At 45.6% G+C, this 17,803-nt stretch overlaps 1 protein-coding gene across 7 annotated transcripts; it reads right to left on the minus strand.

The window, feature by feature from the left end:
* Positions 1 to 782: 782 nt before the first annotated feature.
* On the minus strand, positions 783 to 17,199 carry tp63 (tumor protein p63). Of its 7 annotated transcripts, none has more exons than XM_037249911.1 (14): positions 17,008 to 17,194; positions 14,871 to 14,987; positions 14,447 to 14,558; positions 7,933 to 8,187; positions 4,727 to 4,913; positions 4,544 to 4,659; positions 4,360 to 4,469; positions 4,149 to 4,285; positions 3,874 to 3,956; positions 3,673 to 3,797; positions 2,495 to 2,640; positions 2,002 to 2,149; positions 1,527 to 1,649; positions 783 to 1,445 (listed from the first exon to the last, which is right to left on the minus strand). In XM_037249911.1, the coding sequence occupies exons 1-13, from the start codon at positions 17,058 to 17,060 to the stop codon at positions 1,562 to 1,564; spliced, it is 1,677 nt and encodes a 558-aa protein (XP_037105806.1). In that variant the 5' UTR covers positions 17,061 to 17,194; the 3' UTR covers positions 783 to 1,445; positions 1,527 to 1,561. The 7 variants fall into 7 exon arrangements, with proteins under 7 accessions (XP_037105806.1, XP_037105802.1, XP_037105803.1 ...); XM_037249907.1 differs by having other exon boundaries at positions 1,527 to 1,620; positions 17,008 to 17,191; XM_037249908.1 differs by having other exon boundaries at positions 1,527 to 1,620; positions 4,161 to 4,285; positions 17,008 to 17,190.
* Between the last annotated feature and the right edge of the window lie 604 nt (positions 17,200 to 17,803).

The following is a 17,803-nucleotide window of genomic DNA, read 5'->3' on the forward strand; positions in this document are numbered from 1 at the left end:
ATCCCTAGTCTAACCCTAACCCTAGCTCTAACCCTAACCCTAGCTCTAACCCTAGCTCTAACCCTAGCTCTAACCCTAACCCTAACTCTAGCTCTAACCCTAACCCTAACCCTAGCTCTAACCCTAGCTCTAACCCTAACCCTAGCTCTAACCCTAAACCTAAACCTAAGCCTAGCTCTAACTCTAACCCTAACCCTAGCTCTAACTCTAACCCTAGCTCTAACCCTAGCTCTAGCTCTAACCCTAGCTCCAACCCCAACCCTAGTTCTAACCCTAACCCTACCTCTAACCCTAACCCTAGCACTAACCCTAACCCTAGCGCTAACCCTAAGCCTAGCCCCTAACCCTAACCTTTAGGGAGGTGTATGGTTATATGTTTGATCTGTGACGTCACACGGACACTCCTTTAGGTACGCTGCCATTTTCAAGTGTACCTAATAACAGGCCACTTCATTAGGGAAAAATCATGGCCAAAGCTGAACTGAAAGTGAAAAGTATCATTTTAGGAAGTGATTCGTTCACTCTCGTTCACTGAAAAAAGTGAATGCCTGGCGCTACCAGGTCGAAATAGCCGAATGGTTAGTGACAAAGGTTTCTGCCCTGGTTCAATTTCAGAGGTGAGCACATTCTTATATGTGCTTAAAATATTTGAGGTATTTATAAAAATCAAATAAGACAGCAGTCAAGAAAGGTAAATATTTATTTTGGATTTTTATCAAAATAGCCTCAATGTATTTACAGTAAAAATTGTACAAAAAAAAGAGGAAAATTTAACAAATCTGTCTCTAGTTCTAACTTAATGTTTTATTCTCTGATGACAAAAAAAAACTATACAACATGTACACACATTAATCCAATGTAAGAATCCTCAACCAAATACAACATAGGAGTGGCTAACACTTAAATTGAAATGATGCTCCTGAATCCTGTACAACACTTTGGCCTATAGGTGGCGACACACCAGCTAAATATTGAGATAGAGGTACTTGAAATGTACAATCAGGACTTGGAAATGCATTTTAAAAACACTTTTAACATTTCTTAAGTGCTCTCAAGAAATCAAAACCGTGCAGAAGAAGAAGAATAAGTGCACGTCTATTTAAAAAAAAAAAAAAAATTGGGAATGTTCTGGGCGTTTTTGTTTGGGTCCAGTACTACTCTCCCTCCTCCTTGATGCGCTGCTGCTTGTTGCGGCGCGAATCCAGGTCAAAGGAGAAGTCGGACCAGTCGTCGCGTTGCGGGAAGGAGATGGTCTGGCGCAGCGTGAAGCGTACAGCGTCGATAACGCGCTCGCCGCGCGCCTCGGATGAGCTGACGGCGGAGGCCCCGCTGGTGGTGCGCACGATGTGGGGCGGGGGGGAGAAGTCCATGGCCTGCCGGTGCTCCAGGATGCCCTTCCAGATGGCATGCTGGTATTCGGCGGGGATCTTGAGCCGCAACAGGTCCTAGCGGTCATGACACAGGGGAGCAGCATTAGGCGTGGCGGGGCTCCACTCGCTTGCGATTGACGACGGTTGAGGGCTCACCTCCATGTTATAGTTCTCAATCTGGTAGATGTTGCTTAAACCCTGTGCTGTGAAGTAATCCAAGCAGCCTGCGCAGCCCAGACGAATGAGGAAGCTGCCAGGTGAGGGGGAAGGGAAGGGGACCAAAAAAGAAAAAAAAACAAATCTTCATTAGTCAAATTTTAAGCAAGTGTTGGGAAAATGTCCTCGTAAACATACACAAATTTTCAGAGAAGTCAAAATACTACAAGGAATCAGTTTTTTGTTAGCTACCCTGAACTCTTCCATATTCGAATCAATGTGTTTTTAATGCCAGTTTATTTTAGAGTAATTCACTTCTATGATATTAGGTATTATATAACAATGAGTTTTTTTTTTTTATTATTAACAGTCATTTGGTTTTAGTAGAAGAAAAGTTTGAATCTTTGCGCTTCCACTCGAGCTGTGTTTATTTCCTCCGGGATGAATTTCGACTATTTTCTTTTTAGCGGGGTACCTGGAGATGCTGCTGTCCATAGGGTACGGAGGAGGGGGGGTACAGTGCGAGGAGGGCACCAGGGGCAGCTGGGGCTGCAGGGCGTGAGTGGGACTCAGTGAACTCATGTCAGCGCTCATGGGGATGTGAGAGCCCATCATAGGAGTCACTGCAGAGACAAAAGCAGTGGCGGTCGGTCAGCCGGAAAAAGTTCGACCTGAGCTCGCTTTTAGAAATGTTTTTTCTCCCTGTACAAGAATTCTCTAACTGCTTTGCCATGGGTTCAAATTTTCACAATTACACAGAATTTCGTCCCAGAGGAAACTTTTTCTTTTTTACATTGCAGTGGTGAGTGCGAGTGCCGATGGTTGTCTGTCTCTGTGTGCCCTGTGATTGGCTGCTGGGATAGGCTCCACCCCAAAAAGCACTATAGAAAATGGATAGATCGCCCTGCCCTAAAAATGAATGCGGGTGCGAGGTGGGACAGGAAGTGGATCAAGCAAGCGGCACTTACTGTCGGTGAGGCCGGCGGACATGCCGGAGGGGGTGAGCGTGTTGCGCTGCTGCGGGTTGATGAGCTGACTGACTGAAGGAAGCTTGTTGACTTTGCCGTGAGGTGGGGAGTTGGAGCCGTAAGTCGGCTGAGGCGCCATTGACGTTCTGGGGGCAAAGGAGAAGAGACATTAGAGTAGAAAGTACTTGCAGAAGTATAACTTGAAAAAAGATTGAGTTTTGACATTTTTGTATTTAATAGATTTTTTTTTTTTTTCACAAGACAGCTTTTAAAAAATATATTTATAGATTATATTTTTTAATGTGTCAATAAGAACTTTAAAATGTATGTATACAAGTCAGTAAAGACAGGCATCGTGGCTCTGTTTTGCAATACAGTAAAAAAAAAAAATTGCCTTACATTAACTATTAAATTTTAGAATAATAGTTTGACATTTTCCTGATTTTAAAAAATATATTTAAAAATACTTCAAGCCTCAAGACCAAGTTTTTCAAGGTACACAGCATGTCTTTTGACATTAAACAGAATTGTGAATATTGAAATAAAACCAACAACCAAAAAAGAACCACATGATAACCCAAACAAAAAAAGCAAATTTATTAGCATTAGCCACAAGAAAAGAGAATCTGTTTCAAACAGAAGAAAAAACATTTTCTTGTTTCCCCAAACTGTCCTGCAGTGACTTTACAAAATATGACCAGCATTTTGTTATAACAAATAATAATATTAAGACCCATGACCCACCCACACCATAACACAAATGAGTCCAGCTCTGGCGATAAAGCAACACATACACACGAAACACATGCAAACTCATCCAAAGAGTCCAGAAAAAGGAGTGAAAAGAGGAGGAGAAGGAATGAGGAAGGCTCAGGAGGAGGTGCAGCGCCACCTGGCGTCCCCGGCGGGATCCAGTAACTGACTGCCGAGACGCGTTTTGATCACACTGCAACAAGGGACCAAACACACAAAAGCAACCTGTCAAGTAGTTGACCCCAAAGACCTGAAGAAGTAAAGTCGCACTACTGAAATTGGCCACTAGAGGGCACAACGCCAACACAAAAAGAGTCACAAGGAAAGCGGGAGAGGCAAGAATTGAAAATAGAAATTGCCTGTTTCTCAAACTTTGACTTGCAACACAAAAGAATATCCAGTGAGCGCTGCTTGGTTCTACTCACTGTTTCTGCAGAAGGTTCTGCTGCTGCTGCCGGTATGACTCAATCGTGTGCTGCGGCAAAAACTGCATCAGCTCCAGAGACTCTTTGATCTTCACCAGAATCTCGTAGATTTCCCGTCCTTTTATCTGCAAGGACAAGGCCGTCAAGAGGCGGCGGGGCGGAAAAAACGCTCAGAACCGAGGAAGAGGAGGAAATACTCACGGGCAAACAAAACACCTCCTCGTCCGTGGATCTTCTCTTCTTGATGGCCGACATTTGGATGCCGTGAGACACCTGTCGGAAGGCTGGAAGAGCCGAAAGATGGGAAGACGTAAGTGTGAGAAGCGGTGACGTTTCAGGTCTACTATGGCAGAGCGACGAGCGAGGGAGCCGAAAGTTGGACAGGTCGTCACCACAAGGAGGATTCTTAACTTTTTAAGGAAGAGAAACAAAGCAGCAGCAGAACCCGTCACCAAGCCCCCCCAAGCTCTACTTACGGCGCTTCGTACCGTCACTGCTCTTTGTGCCGTCCGTGTTGTGCTGCTTACGAATGCTGTCCTCGTCGGCCTTGCGGTCGCGACCCGGACATGCGCAGATACGGGCCTCGAAACAGCGGCGGCCCAAAACCTGACCGCTACGCACACACAAAGTAAGGCTTTTAATTTTTTTTTCCCCCCCTGCCAGTTTCCTTTGCAGTGTGCCACTTACTCTCTGGTCTCCAGGGTGACGATGATGAGGATGGGTCGCCGGTTCATACCGCCAACGCAGCTGGAGTTGCACATGAAGTTGTACAAGATGGTGGTGAACTCCGTGCCGACCTGTTGGCCGATGGGAAGTGAGCTCATTTCTTTTTCTCAAAAAATATCCCTGAGATGGGCGGAGAGTTTCCCACCTGAGGCGGCTCGTAGGGAACCAGCACGCTCTGCCTCCCAGTGATGGAATCCTCCACGTACTGGGCGTGGCTGTTACCCTCCACGCGGATCAGGTGACTCGGAGGTGCGATCTGACCTGGTGCGGAACACGCCGGCGGTCAACACACGCGATGAGAAACCGACTTGTCTATCAATCAACTGACCGTCGTTGAACTCGCGGCTAAGTTCGTGGTTGGGGCAGCGCTTGACCACCTCGGTGACGTGTTCCGCCTTCTTGTAGACGGGCATGGCGCGGATGACGGCGCCCTGCGGTGGGGTGGTAAGAACCTTGATCTGGATGGGACATGTCTTGGCGATCTGGCAATACAGCTTCTTCAGTTCTGTGGAGTACTGAAAGAGAACACGGCAAGAAAATGATCTCAGCCGGCATTTTTCAACTGTTGGTTTAGCATTAGCATCATGCGCACAAAAACAACAAGGCTGGAAGGGAACACCTGTTGGCTGGACCAACCCAACCAACCCTGCCTTGTTTCGCCCTCAGGCAAAAAGGAGGTTGGAGTCAAGACTGTGATTACCACCCACTTGAATACGCGCACGCACATTTTGGGCACCCTTGAAGACGTCTGATGGAAAGCCTGCGCTACTTCCGAGCGGCTCCATAAAAACCAAGCCTGCAGCCGCAATTAAACCGGGCCTGGCTTTTATCTTTTTTTGGGGGGGGGGGGGGGGCACACGAGGCTTAGGGTTAAGGCTTCTAACCTTGTGTGCTCCCTTTCTTCATGAAATTTAAAAAAAACATAAACCTCCAAATATATGTATTCCCTCATCCTTCCTTCCTTTCACTCTTTCTTCCTTTACATTGGCCGGCGAGCGATCCGGCTGAAAGTGTAACAAAAACAAGAGGCGGTGGCAAAGACGGATAGCTGCACTCGAACCCGACACTCCCCTGCACGCCGCCGTCGCTCTGCTAAATGAGGCGGAAAAGCTTTTCTGATTCGAGGTGGGAATGGAGCTGAATGTGATGGGACAGAGGGAGGGAGGGACTGGTCAAGGGTGTCCAATTGGGGGCCAATTGTCCGCCTTCCTAGCATGTGTGTTTATTATCGTAGTTCTGTTGGGTGATTGATTTTGAACGATTAAAAAAACATCTAAACTGCACAGCTCCTAACTTAGACAATAAGAATGTCATTTTGAAAAAATGTTTGGCAGAGATGGTTTTCTGGATGCTGTTTACAATAATTACAAGCTGCGGCTTTTTGTGTAGCTGTAGGCTAAAAACAAAAGCCGCAAAACACACAGAGGAGAAAAGATCTAATCTTTCTAAAAGTTTGTTTAGATGATATCAAACTATCCCAGGCTCGCTCGCACCCACCCGGGAGGAGCGCGAGGAGAACACAACACAACACACCACACCAACCATCCCTGCCCTCCAGCTACAAACTTTTCAGCCCAAATATGCGCTGGTTTGCTCAGCGCTAACAGCTAACGCTAAGGGTTGAATGATGGCATTCAGTGGTGGGGGGAGTGAGGCGTGTCATTTTGTTGCTCATGCTGACACGCACTCCAGACACTTTTTCCAACTCAACGGCCCAATATTATTTCATTTTTAAATCATAACGGGAAGAGAGAAGAAAGGAAGGAAAAGGGAAGTTTTGCATACATGACATCACAACTCGTATGTTGTAGCTATGTGTTGGGTCTATTCCGTCACTAGGGCGGGCCACGCGAGCGAGCGAGTGCGTTCCCGTACAGCTGCAGGTCCCGGCAGGCCCGCCAGCTGCGGTGTTCCAGTGGCGCTGACAGGCGCTGCGGGCGCATGCACCCCAGTCAAGTCCTGACAAAACAAGGACGACGTGGCGCCTCTGGTCTTGTCTGCTTCATACCTGACAAGTCGCGTCTTGCCTGCAGCGTCAATAACGTGAAGGATTCGGGCTTTTTCGTTTTCCATTCTTCACTGACATTGAACTCTAGTGAGAATCATTGGAATTTGTCAGGGAGAAAATTGCTGGTGGTGGTGAAGCAGCATGTGGTTCAAGGTTGTGATTTGGTGGCATACACAGTGGTTGAGAGATTCTATTTCTGTTAAGCCCCAAAAAAGGTGTTATCAAAGGTATAACTTTCTTTAAAAATGAAATTAATCTGACTATGAGTTCTTAAACAGTACGCAAAAAAAGGTGACATTAGAACAACGCCAATCACTGCTCCCTGAATTCTAGTCTTCTTAAACTTTTCCACAACATAAGCCCAAATCATAAAACCAAAAAAAAAAAACTCCCCTTCCTTCGTCACCTCCTCCTCCTGCAGCACCTTCAGTAGCTTCCAGGGGCGAGTGTCAACACGTTCCCTGACACAAACAAGTCTCGGCCCCATCTCGTGAAGCGTGGGACGGGCCCGCAGATGTTCCCGGGACAAGCTGCGTCTTGCCGCCTTTCGCTGAACACTCTTCTCTTTCAGACAAACCCTAACCTCCTCCTCCTCCTTCCTCTCCTGCGGCGCAATTGACTCGAAAAGGCAGTATTGACACAAGTCTTCCCTCCATCCATTACTGTAATCCCGGCGACCCCCTAAGACACTGGGCAAACAGCGCCAATCTTCCCAAGGCACAATGGGAGCCGAGGATAAGCGCCATTCATTCCGAGCTGCCAGATCAGTGATGGAGGAAAAGGAAGAAGGGTGGGGAAGGCTTTCGGGGAAGAGGTGGACTGGAGGTGTTGTGTGTCACCCTGGTCTTCCCAGACAGGAAGAGGTGAAGCCAGCGATGGGCTGAGGATTACCTGCGTCGTCTCCCTCAGAGCGTTTGGCAGATGAAGTTCAAAAGAGGCTGACCTTAGCGGTGTCATTTAAATGCTTTGCTGTTTGTGTTAAAGTTGAGTTTGCAGGGCGTGGCGTTGGTGCGGGAATAGGGTGGAGGGTGTCACCACCACGGCGTTCCCAGCACTCCTCGGCCCGCATTGCACAACACTCGACCGTCTCGACATTGGTGTGTTTTGAGTCAGAATGTGACTTCTCGCTGTTTGACGTCACTACCCGCCAACTCATTTGCTTGACAAAATGGACGACGGTAACAAAGATGCAGCAGGATCAAGGACATAATAGATTCATCCAACGTAACCTTTTTACACAAAACACAACTATGGCAGGATCTTGACAAATGCACAACAGGACTAGAGAACAACTCTATGAGAGTGGTGAAAACAAAACCTTGAGAGGTATGTTGAGGTTGAAAGGCTCTGTCATTACCAGCCACATCTGCTACATGACCACCGGTTCTTTTCCCATAAAAAGTCAACCAGGGATGTTCTGATGTCATGAAGTTATCAGATTTTGGAATGCAGTGTTGCCGTGTGAAAGTGTTCTGATGTGGTTATTCCGTGAGATAGCACTTGACTTTGAAAGACAGATGCCTTACCGTCCAGGTTGCCGACTTGGCCGTGCTGGACTGCTGGAAAGACACGTCAAAGGTATGCGGGCCGGCGTAGTCGGTGTTGGATGGGATGGCGGGCGAGGGCGACAAGGCGTCAAAGGTGGAGCTGGGCTGAGCGTAAGGCGACGGCGCCGGGACGCCGTTCTGGGCGTGATCAGTGTTGTACGGGCTGGTGGACGTGGAGCCTCCGTTCTGGATGTTCTGCTCCATGTTCAACAGGCCCAGGTTGGTGTACTGAGACTGCGGGAGGAACAAAACAATCGTTTAGTGATATAGTACAGAAATTCATTATTCATTTCATTAAGTAGAGCTGTTCCGCTAAAACAGAAAATATATTTTTGCTTGGTTAAAGAACAATTACGAATACAGAATGACACACTTCACTCGATAATGAAAACTTTCTTATATCGGCACTCGCTTAGCAGCTAGCTGCTAGCCATTAGCTACAAAGGCAGTTTAAGGCAGTGATGGCCATTTAAACTGGGCTCCTGACGAGTCAAGTCAGCCCGATCAACCTACTCGATCAACCTTGATCTTTATATACTGTAGGTTCTATTTAATACAGAGCAATGAGGGATTATGTGACAGTAAAAATAACTCAAGAGTTTGGTCTTGACGCTTGAAAAAAAATGGTCAAAGATCAAAGCTAAACAGTTAGGTGCTAATGGCTAATGCTACTAAATAACTGTCCTCGCTTTCCAGGACATAAAAGATCCAAAACATATCCGTCTTCAAACACAGTCATTCCGTTCCTTTTATAAGCGCCGCATTCCGGGACGGCCATCAATCTGTCGCGGATATATTTCCATCCCCTCCCGGAATGACCACAGCTGCCTCTTGCACCCCCCCTCGGCCGGCTGGCCAGGTGTTACCGGACCCTTATGAAACTCCGCTTTGACACATAAACACACATGAGGAAACGCCGCCACCGCCGGGTCATCTGAGTGCGGGCGGGATGCGGGTCAAAAGCCCGTCAAGGCCCCGCTAAGCTCCGGAAAGAGTGCCGCTTAAAAGGGTCTGGGGGACACAATAGTGCAGACCATGCAGGTGTTGACTATCCCCCTGCACCAAATTTGTGTGACTTTATCCCCCTGCACCAAATTTGTGTCGTTCATACAGATCAGCGACTTGGGGAAATGTGACACAAAACTTGCACAGGTAGCATAAACTTCTGATACTACCACCATTTTATGTTAGTGCACCTGGGAGAATGGCATTTGCGGAAAAAGAAAGAAAAAATAAATAGGGCTAGTGAGACGTTGGGATCATCATCAGCAAACACACCAAAGCCAGGAATGAATCTTACACAATTGTGTCTTTTCCCGGAATGAGTGACATCACTGCCTCATCGGGTAGCGGGGGTGGCGGGGGGTGATGCTATGACGCGGAAGCGACAGGCAATAATGATCAAATAACAGCGGGAAGAAAGAAAAGGCAGCAGAATAAACGCCAAGGATTTGCTGTTTAATTGACTGGAAGTCAGGATAACGCCTTTTATTAAAGAAAAAAAAAAATCTCCTTGAAGTGACTCCACCATAATGGCCATTTAATAAGCGCCTCCGGAGCATTCCGAGGACTTTGGGAATGTAAATCAACATCCTTGACAAGCTCAGCACCCTTTTTTTTTTCCCCCAGAAAGGTTACCAAGTCCGCTCAAAAGCTGCTTTTGAGGCAGGGGAAATAAATCAGAACTTGGCCACAAGCATACAACTGCTAACACTCACTTTTGTTTACTGTTATGTGAACTAGATCGTAATAATCTAGTGTCTAAGATGAAAATATTCATTTGGCATCATTTTGTAACATCTTGGTGCTAAGACGAAATGAAGGGAGGAGCTTCATTTAGACAAGCCATTACCTTGTCGAATAGAAAAAAAGTGATTTGCCGCCATTGATAATACAAAAGTACCAACATGTTAGGCTGGCCATTGCCAATTACCACTGAATGCCGGATTTATCACATTTTTGAAATACGTCAGGAATTTCTGAACCGAGGGAGTGGTTAGCCCGAGTGACCACAGTGGCTGGAGGGGTCATTAAAGTCTGGGTGGAGGCGGGTGTTGGCTAAAGTCGCTCTCTCGGCACCTTTGGCAGCAGGTGATTGTATCAACATCAACACACCATTACAGCAATTACCAGCCCCGGACGGCCGCATTGTCCGCTTCTAAGGGGGTTCGTGGGGGGTGCATGGGTGTGCGTGAGGAGGCTTTGCAACACGATCCCCCTCGGCTCTGCGGTGGGATTGAGTCGGACACCACTTAAAGACCCCCGCCCTGTGCTTTGCTTAACAGGTTGAAAGACAGTGACCCCACACACCTGTTAAATGCTACCTGCACACATGACGAAAACAAATCTTAAAAACAAAAAACCAGACAGCACATACAGTACACCTGTTAGCCTAATAGCATGATAGTAAACTAAAAATTAAAAAATTAAGTAAATTAAAAAAAGGCAATGACACCATCCAAATTTAAAGTAAATTATTTAAATAAAGGGAAATGGAATTGTACTATCCACAATTAGCCCGCTGCTGGACGCAAACTATGGCGGTGGACATTCCCCACTTCCGCTTTCAGCAAAAGTGCAATGGAACGCAAGTCACTCAGCACCAAAAAAAAAAAAAAATGCCTGTGTTGTCATCGTGACCCCTGTGACCCGGGCCTCACGCTTGCACCCGAGACCCAAAAAAAAAAAAAAAAGCGGCTCAAGGAAGACAACCCCAGAGCAGGAAACGTTTTCAAAAGCAACTCAAGTGACTGTCAAAATCACAACAGCGGCTCGTGTTGACATCAATCACGGCACCTGACATTCAGAGCAAAGCAACCTTGATTGCGTTTTCACAGTCAGCAACTCATTTTTTTTCAATGCATTTTCACTTTTGTGCAATGAAAGGGCGCAACCAGGTGTGCTTCGCCTAAGCGCACCAAATAAATCATCACTATTCACATGCTCGGGGAAACATCGAAGAACATCAAAAAAGCCTCAATTACATGTTGACACAGTCTGTGTTTTTCAAGGTGTGGTTACACAAAGAAATCAGAAAGACGTACACTTGCAGATGACAAATACGAATTCAGAAGCGGAAATTAACTGCTCATGTTAGGAGAACAAAAAAAGTTTTTGTTTGTTTGTTCTTCAAGATGATGTAATCAAAGATAGAAATGGCATTTCAGGCTAGTTTATGCACAACAGCTTAAGTTGCATAGAATTCAAAACAGCTATCAAGGCAATAAAGTGAACATAAGAGCAATCAATTTAAAAGATTTTGCCCCTCCAACCACAAAAAAAAAATCAAAATGACAGTCACGGTCCAGGAAAAGTTACTAATGAGGGGGAAAAAAAAAAAAAACAGCAAGGGGATTTTTTTATACAATCCCCCTCCAAATATTGTCATTGTTTTTTTTTTTTTCTTTCTCAAGCTATGTTTGCCTTTGCCAAAAAAAAATCTAAACACAAAAGTGCCAGCCACTTAGCAATTACCGCAAATTAATTTTCTGTTGATTTTTCTCGAAAAGAATATCCTTCATCCAGCAATATAAAAACGAAAAAACATTCTCGTTAAGACATTTGACGCTTAAAAATTTAAACGCGCGCGTTTTACCCGCACATTCAACTGTTTACATTCTACACATGCTAACATTCCGATTTGTTTTGTCTAGCAAATCCAACGACAAAGGTTTTCACTTCAAATAAAAATCCAAAGAATCCAAGATTTGGCCTATTTTTTTTGGGGGGGGGGGCTGCCAATTTGCTTACCTCGCTGTAGGGCGTACTGGTGCCCGTCTCCAGGTACAACATGTTGGCGCTGAGATTGAGCAGGGCGGCTGCTGTTTGCTCCACCGGCTCCAGGATTCCCCCCTGAAAAATCTTTACCCGACACGGAGCGCAAACGATGCTGAATCGATAGCGTGGTGGTTCGTTGGGGGGCGGGCGGGGGGGACTAGACGAGATGCTTAGTTAGCGACGTGGACGGGCGAGGAGGAGAAGATGAATAAGCGGCTCTTACAGAATCCATGGGAGGGCTCTTTTATACCATGAAGGTGGGGGGTGTAAGATCTACCTGTGAGCTACCTGAGTTCACGCCCATCCTGGGAAGAAGAGGCAGCGGCTACTTCAAGAACTGACTCAAGTAGTTTTGAAACACAAAACTGCTAATTCTAATGCATTGGATTGAAGTGAAACCTTGACTTAAGAGTGCCCCAACTTAAGAGGGTTGCTTACTTTGTTTACTACAAATGCAGACGATCAAACGATACATTCGTAATACAAACTGCAAACGTTTTTTTTCTTTATACGTCATCTAAAAATGCAAAAAAAAAAAAAAGTACAAGAGCCCAAAAAAAATTTGCATCACCCAAACTAACTTGAGGCTCCTCGCTACTGCGTAGTCGCCACTGAGCATTTTTTTCTCTCTCTCCACATAATTAGAAGTTTGTTTAGGTGGGCTAATGATGCCCCTCACAAAGCTGCAGGACACTTTAAAGTGTTGATGTGTTGACCCCCGCCCCCATAGGCGTTCCCTTCCCCCAAGCCATGTAACACAAGGTGGGGCTGCTGATTGGAGACACAGACCAACGGATCCTATTCAATTAATGCCGCATAAGAACAAAAATGTCCGCCATCCCTAGCAAGGAAACAAAGGCAAAAATATTGACTGACTTTACCCAACGAGCACTCAGAGACAGGAAGCGCAAACACGTAACGTGATCCCCCCTCCCGAGTGACGCTCGAGCCACTCCGCACCTCTGAAAAGGTGCGCCGTCGCCACCTAACCCCCCCCCTTTCCACGCACCCTGATAGCCCCCTGACTCAACACACAGCTGATCCCCCCCCCTCCCATGTTATCAATGTGTAAAATCAGCTGTTTGAGAGGCAGGATATAACGTTTCTTCTGCCGCTACATTCCTCAGTGTTATCCGACCCTCTGTTTGCATCCCTCTAACCTCCACCACTACACTCATGGATGGGAGGATGAGGGAGGGGGGGGGGCAAGGGACATCCACTCTGATCGATGAGAGATGGGAGTTGCGTTAAATTGTCGCCCTGCAGCTACAAGTGGGGGGGGAAAGAGGAATTTAAGATTAAACATAAAACCCTCCACCATACAAATAAGCTCCTTCAGGGCACTAAACACCAGGCTGACATTTAATGACTTAACAGAGGCACACCTCAAGGAGGCTGGATGGGGAGGGGGGGGCTAGTGGTGGTGGGTGCAACATTGAACACAAGCAGAGGAGCAGCACGCGTAGACAAATAATATATTAATACTCATAGATTCTTCATCCTCTGTGTAGAATGACTACATTACCGCAGCTTACAGAGGAGAAACCAACACCCTGTATATTTGTCTGTCCGTATTATACTGCCCCCAGGCGGCCAAAGCACACCACTGACATGAAGCAAATAATTTGTAAGAAAAAATATATTCTATTTATTTTCCACTACTGTTTATTACAGTAAAATATTAGAGTGCTACTTTTCATTAAATGTTTTTCTATTTTTTGGAGTGCATTTAAACTTATATCCAGAGGCACCACTTATTTTGATTGTAAAACTGCAATATAATGCATTGCTTTCAAATGACAGTAAGTATACGGTACTTTTTGGAAATGGTGTTGGGGGGGGGTTAGGGGTTCATAGGTCAGGCCCATCACTCATCAGGAGCACACAGCCTCTCCTTGGGGGAGGCAACATCACTCAGCTCCACAAAGCAAATTTATATTTGCGACATTTCCCAGCCTGCAGCCTTCCCAAAATGGAGGCTCTCTTTTTGTATTTCCTGAGTGTCATGAAAAGCTGCATGGGTCAAAATGACACCTACTCCACAGAAGACTTTTTTTTTTTTCCTCAGAACATTAGCAAATATGAAGTATACTTACATTTTGATTGATTGATTGATTGAATATTTATTGGTCCCCAGGGGTGGGGAAATTCATTTTTTCAAATTTGATGACTCGCCATAACAAAATTCAGCCCCTGGAGTCAATTTAACATAGCAACATGATTTTGGTAGGCGTGTCTATCAAATTTTCAATAAGCCACGTCAGTACAGACACAAAAGAGCCATTTTTGAGTCAATTTGGCCATCTCGACTGTTTGAAAAGAGAAAAGAAACTTTTCTAAGCACATCGTCAGCTCCATGTATGAAGCTCCAAACCCACCACCACCACCCCGAGGGGGTTCACAGGGGTCAGAGTGCACTGGGAGATCATATCTGCCAACCCTCGCAGACAACATCTGTTGATAACGCGACTCGTGAAGCCGCTCTGCATCAAAGCCCGTCCCGGGGAAATTCCATTGTTGCGAGGAGAACATTGTACGACTTGATGACCGCAACCCCTGGAAGTCCCGAACACTTAAAGCGAAAGTCACCTGCAGATTTTGTGGGCGTCGATCGTCAACGTTGACCGAATGCCAAATGCTAACTAACCATTCCAGAAATGATCAGATGCAAAAAATAAATAAAATAGACGTATGAAAGGAAAGCAATATTACTCACAGTTAGCGTGTCGTCAGGCTTGTGCATGGTGATGCAGTCCATGCTGATCTGGATGGTGTTCCCCCCCGAAACGTGAGGTGGACTCTCACCGAACACTGAATGTATGGAGGAGCTAATGCACAAAAGAAATTCGAGTGACAAAAAAACAAAATAATAGAATGAACTGAAACCAAAAAAAAGAATAAATAAAACAAAATAAAATCAATCAAAAAATTAAACACACAGTCCAGATAGAGCACTTCAAAATACTTCAACACCAAATATTGTACTACTTTCCTATTTAGACAGGACATTGGTGCCATCTTGTGCCTCTAAGTTTTTTAGCATACCTGACAACTAAAATATATGAATTAGTGAAAATACGTTTGGCTGTAAATGTGTTCCACTTCACAGATTTCACTGTCATGATTCTGGGTGCACTTACTGGTCCAGCATGTCAAAGAGTTGGTTGAAGACGTCCTGGTTGAAGATCTCAGCGGTGGGCGCCACCTGACCGTGGGACGATGCGGCGAGGAAGGGGCTGTCCCTCCTCTCTCGGAGTCTGCGGGAACACCAATCACCTTGGGTCAGACGTGTGGGATTTCCAAATAAAAGAGTAATAATCCACCGCGTCAGCCAGCGCACTTCCTGGATGCCACCCGCTTGGCCTTTGTGAATATTGGCTGTGTGCGTAATGAGCTGAAAGGTGACACCTGCTTCACAACTCACGCCGCCATTGTTGAAGCTCAAGTGGCGCACGCTCGCATCCCTCCCCGGAGACGCTCGGAATTTCCCTCCACCGCCGCCGCCGACAAGCACCAGACACTGAATACCATCGCGACTTGTGCTATGAGTGCAGCTGGACGGGCAATGCGGAGCGCAAACTATTTTAAGGGCCGCTGGAATTCCCCCCGACGGTGTCAACAAATACACACATATTACACGCAATATTATATCCTGTGTATGGAAAGAAATTGTTATACAGTAATATACTGTATATATATATGTAAGAATGATGGAGGGTGGGGGGTGTTTAAGGTGGGGTTCAACCTGCTGACCTTTGCCAGGTCAAAGTACATCAAATCCAATTTGCCCCAAGGATATCGAGAAAACACTTAACGCCTCTCTTTTGGCTTTGAATTACTCTGTTAAAAATATGATTGCCAACAGGACCGTAAAATGGTGGCTTGAAAGCAAAACGGTAAAACTTTTGGTCTTTTTGGGTATGGCTTCTTGAGACTGAGGGCTGACATTTCAAAAATTCAAAAGCCATTTTTGGGCGATCACACTGAACTTAATGAAGACAATTGGCGTGATTCGAAACAGGTAGAGAGAGTCAATTGACGGATGTCTTTTGTTTGTCTGGATGCGGGTGTCCGATTTCCTCAGTCGGCCCGAGGCGAAGGCTGTCCGGCCTCCACTTAAAGACCTCCAGACAGGGAGCCGGTTCAGAGGTCAACTCTAAAAACAGGGCCGGCCCATTGTCTGCCGATGAAAATGCAATCAAAACAAACAGGCTTCTCCAGTGTCCTTATTAATCACTTGTTCAAAGATGCTCTGTCAGCCCCCCCCAAGCCACTCTCAAAAAGGGCGACATGACTGCCAAACAAAAGAAAGCCCCAAGTTTCTCCTGCACTTATCCTCTGACTCCTGCCGCACGAGTGAAACAGTCAAAAGTCAAATTCTCTTTAGGTTTGGAATGCAAAGACTCTGAGAAGCAATAAGACACTTTGATACATGATGAGGTTGAACCGGCTCAAATCAACAGGCAGCAATTTCTTTTTAGTAAGAATGGGACCAAATATTGTGTTACAAAAGCACATGCAATGAACATTCAACTAAAAAAGCTAGCTGATGAACTATTAAATAAGCTAGCTGTCACCGACTTCACCAATTGTCCCAAAAAGATCAATTATCTCTTGTGGTGAAAATAAACCATTAATTTCAATAATCTAAAATCAACAAATTTTTTGTTTAACGTTTTTATATTCATAATTTATCTTTTTTAATTTGTGGTAGAATTTGTACAGCTAGCGCTGGTTAAAAGTGCGCCACGTGGGCTGATCAGAAACACAAAAAGTACGAAATTCCTTTTTTTTCTTCCATTTTTCATTTAATTTACACATTGATATAAAGATCGTTTATAAAATGCGATTATAATTTTTTTTCCTTCATTTTTTCCCCAAATCGAACACAATTTTAACAGTTAATTCCAGTTAGCTACCGCTAAGACACTGTCAAAATTTGGCCACGACACTCTCATAAAACTCCTTAAAAGCGTTGGTTTTATTTTTTCACTTTTTCAATTTGTACTAGGTAAGTTTCTATAACATTAAAAAATGGCCACGACAGCCGTTTGATGGCACTGAACACATGAGCTTCCGTTTGTCCAGCCGTCGCGCTCCTCACTTAAAAATACACGCCGCCGTGGCGGCAGCTGAGGAAGCAGGCGGACGCAACTGTTGCCGGGCATCTTTTGAAGGGGGATTCCCCGCTTCTGTTATTGACTCACAATCAAAATCCCTTTTCGTGTCGCGTATGCTACGTTAGCGGGGTTAGCATCACTCACAAGCCCTACTTACCGGTGAAAGGGAAAGTCGGGGTAGTACTGCACAGCCGCATAGGGTGAATTCATGTTGTCATGCCAGATGGACAAAGGTACAAAAAGATACTAGCACCACATCTAGAATGACCAATACGCGTCAACAACCTCAAGAAAAATTTCCCTATAAATAGAAATCATCAACGTTAAAGTGCCTGAGGGTACAGTGCAGAGTGGGGAGTGCTGTGAGATGTGTTTTGAATTTAGATATTTTGGCTTCATAAGAAGGAGGGGCTTGATTGGACGGCGCGACCAATCGCTGGCTACGCTGGTGAGTGCTGCATATTACTCGCAAATTCAGTTGCTGGGATATACATGTCATGCCAAGTTGACCCCGTTGCCCTAACACACATCTCCACATACACATTGCCCCCCGCCAGGGCATGTTTGTCATATTGTAAGCCGTAATGTTTGAGACAAAACAAACATTATCTTGTGTTTATGTCGGATATACGAGACAGATGGTCTTCCAGCCAGTACAAACCTTTAAAAATAAGTTCATGATCAACTTTTATCACAAGCTAGACACGTCGAGCTAGTTTGCAACATCACGACATCTCCACCTGGTTACGAGCCTCCACCTTAGTGAACCTCCATTGTGTCTGGCTCGAGAAGGAAAGGTACGAGTGGAAGCTATGCACGCTTTTTTTCCGAGCCGTTATCAAGAGGCCTCTCCCGACGTCTCGGCATGAGAGTGTAAACCTAGAGGTGCTGCCGAGATGGACAGCAGGTGAATCAGTGTGCTAAAATAAAAAGGCGGGCAGGGTCACGGTGGG

Source organism: Syngnathus acus, chromosome 4 (genome assembly GCF_901709675.1).
Source record: "Syngnathus acus chromosome 4, fSynAcu1.2, whole genome shotgun sequence".
In the NCBI taxonomy this organism is placed as follows: domain Eukaryota; kingdom Metazoa; phylum Chordata; class Actinopteri; order Syngnathiformes; family Syngnathidae; genus Syngnathus; species Syngnathus acus.

Coding starts and splice junctions, on each gene's coding strand:
- tp63 (XM_037249907.1), bottom strand. CDS start 17,060: ATGAATTCACCCTATGCGGCTGTGCAGTACTACCCCGACTTTCCCTTT. Junction 4,470..4,543: donor TTCCCTACGAGCCGCCTCAG/GTGGGAAACTCT, acceptor ATCGGCCAACAG/GTCGGCACGGAGTTCACCAC. Junction 4,286..4,359: donor GTCACCCTGGAGACCAGAGA/GTAAGTGGCACA, acceptor GTGTGTGCGTAG/CGGTCAGGTTTTGGGCCGCC.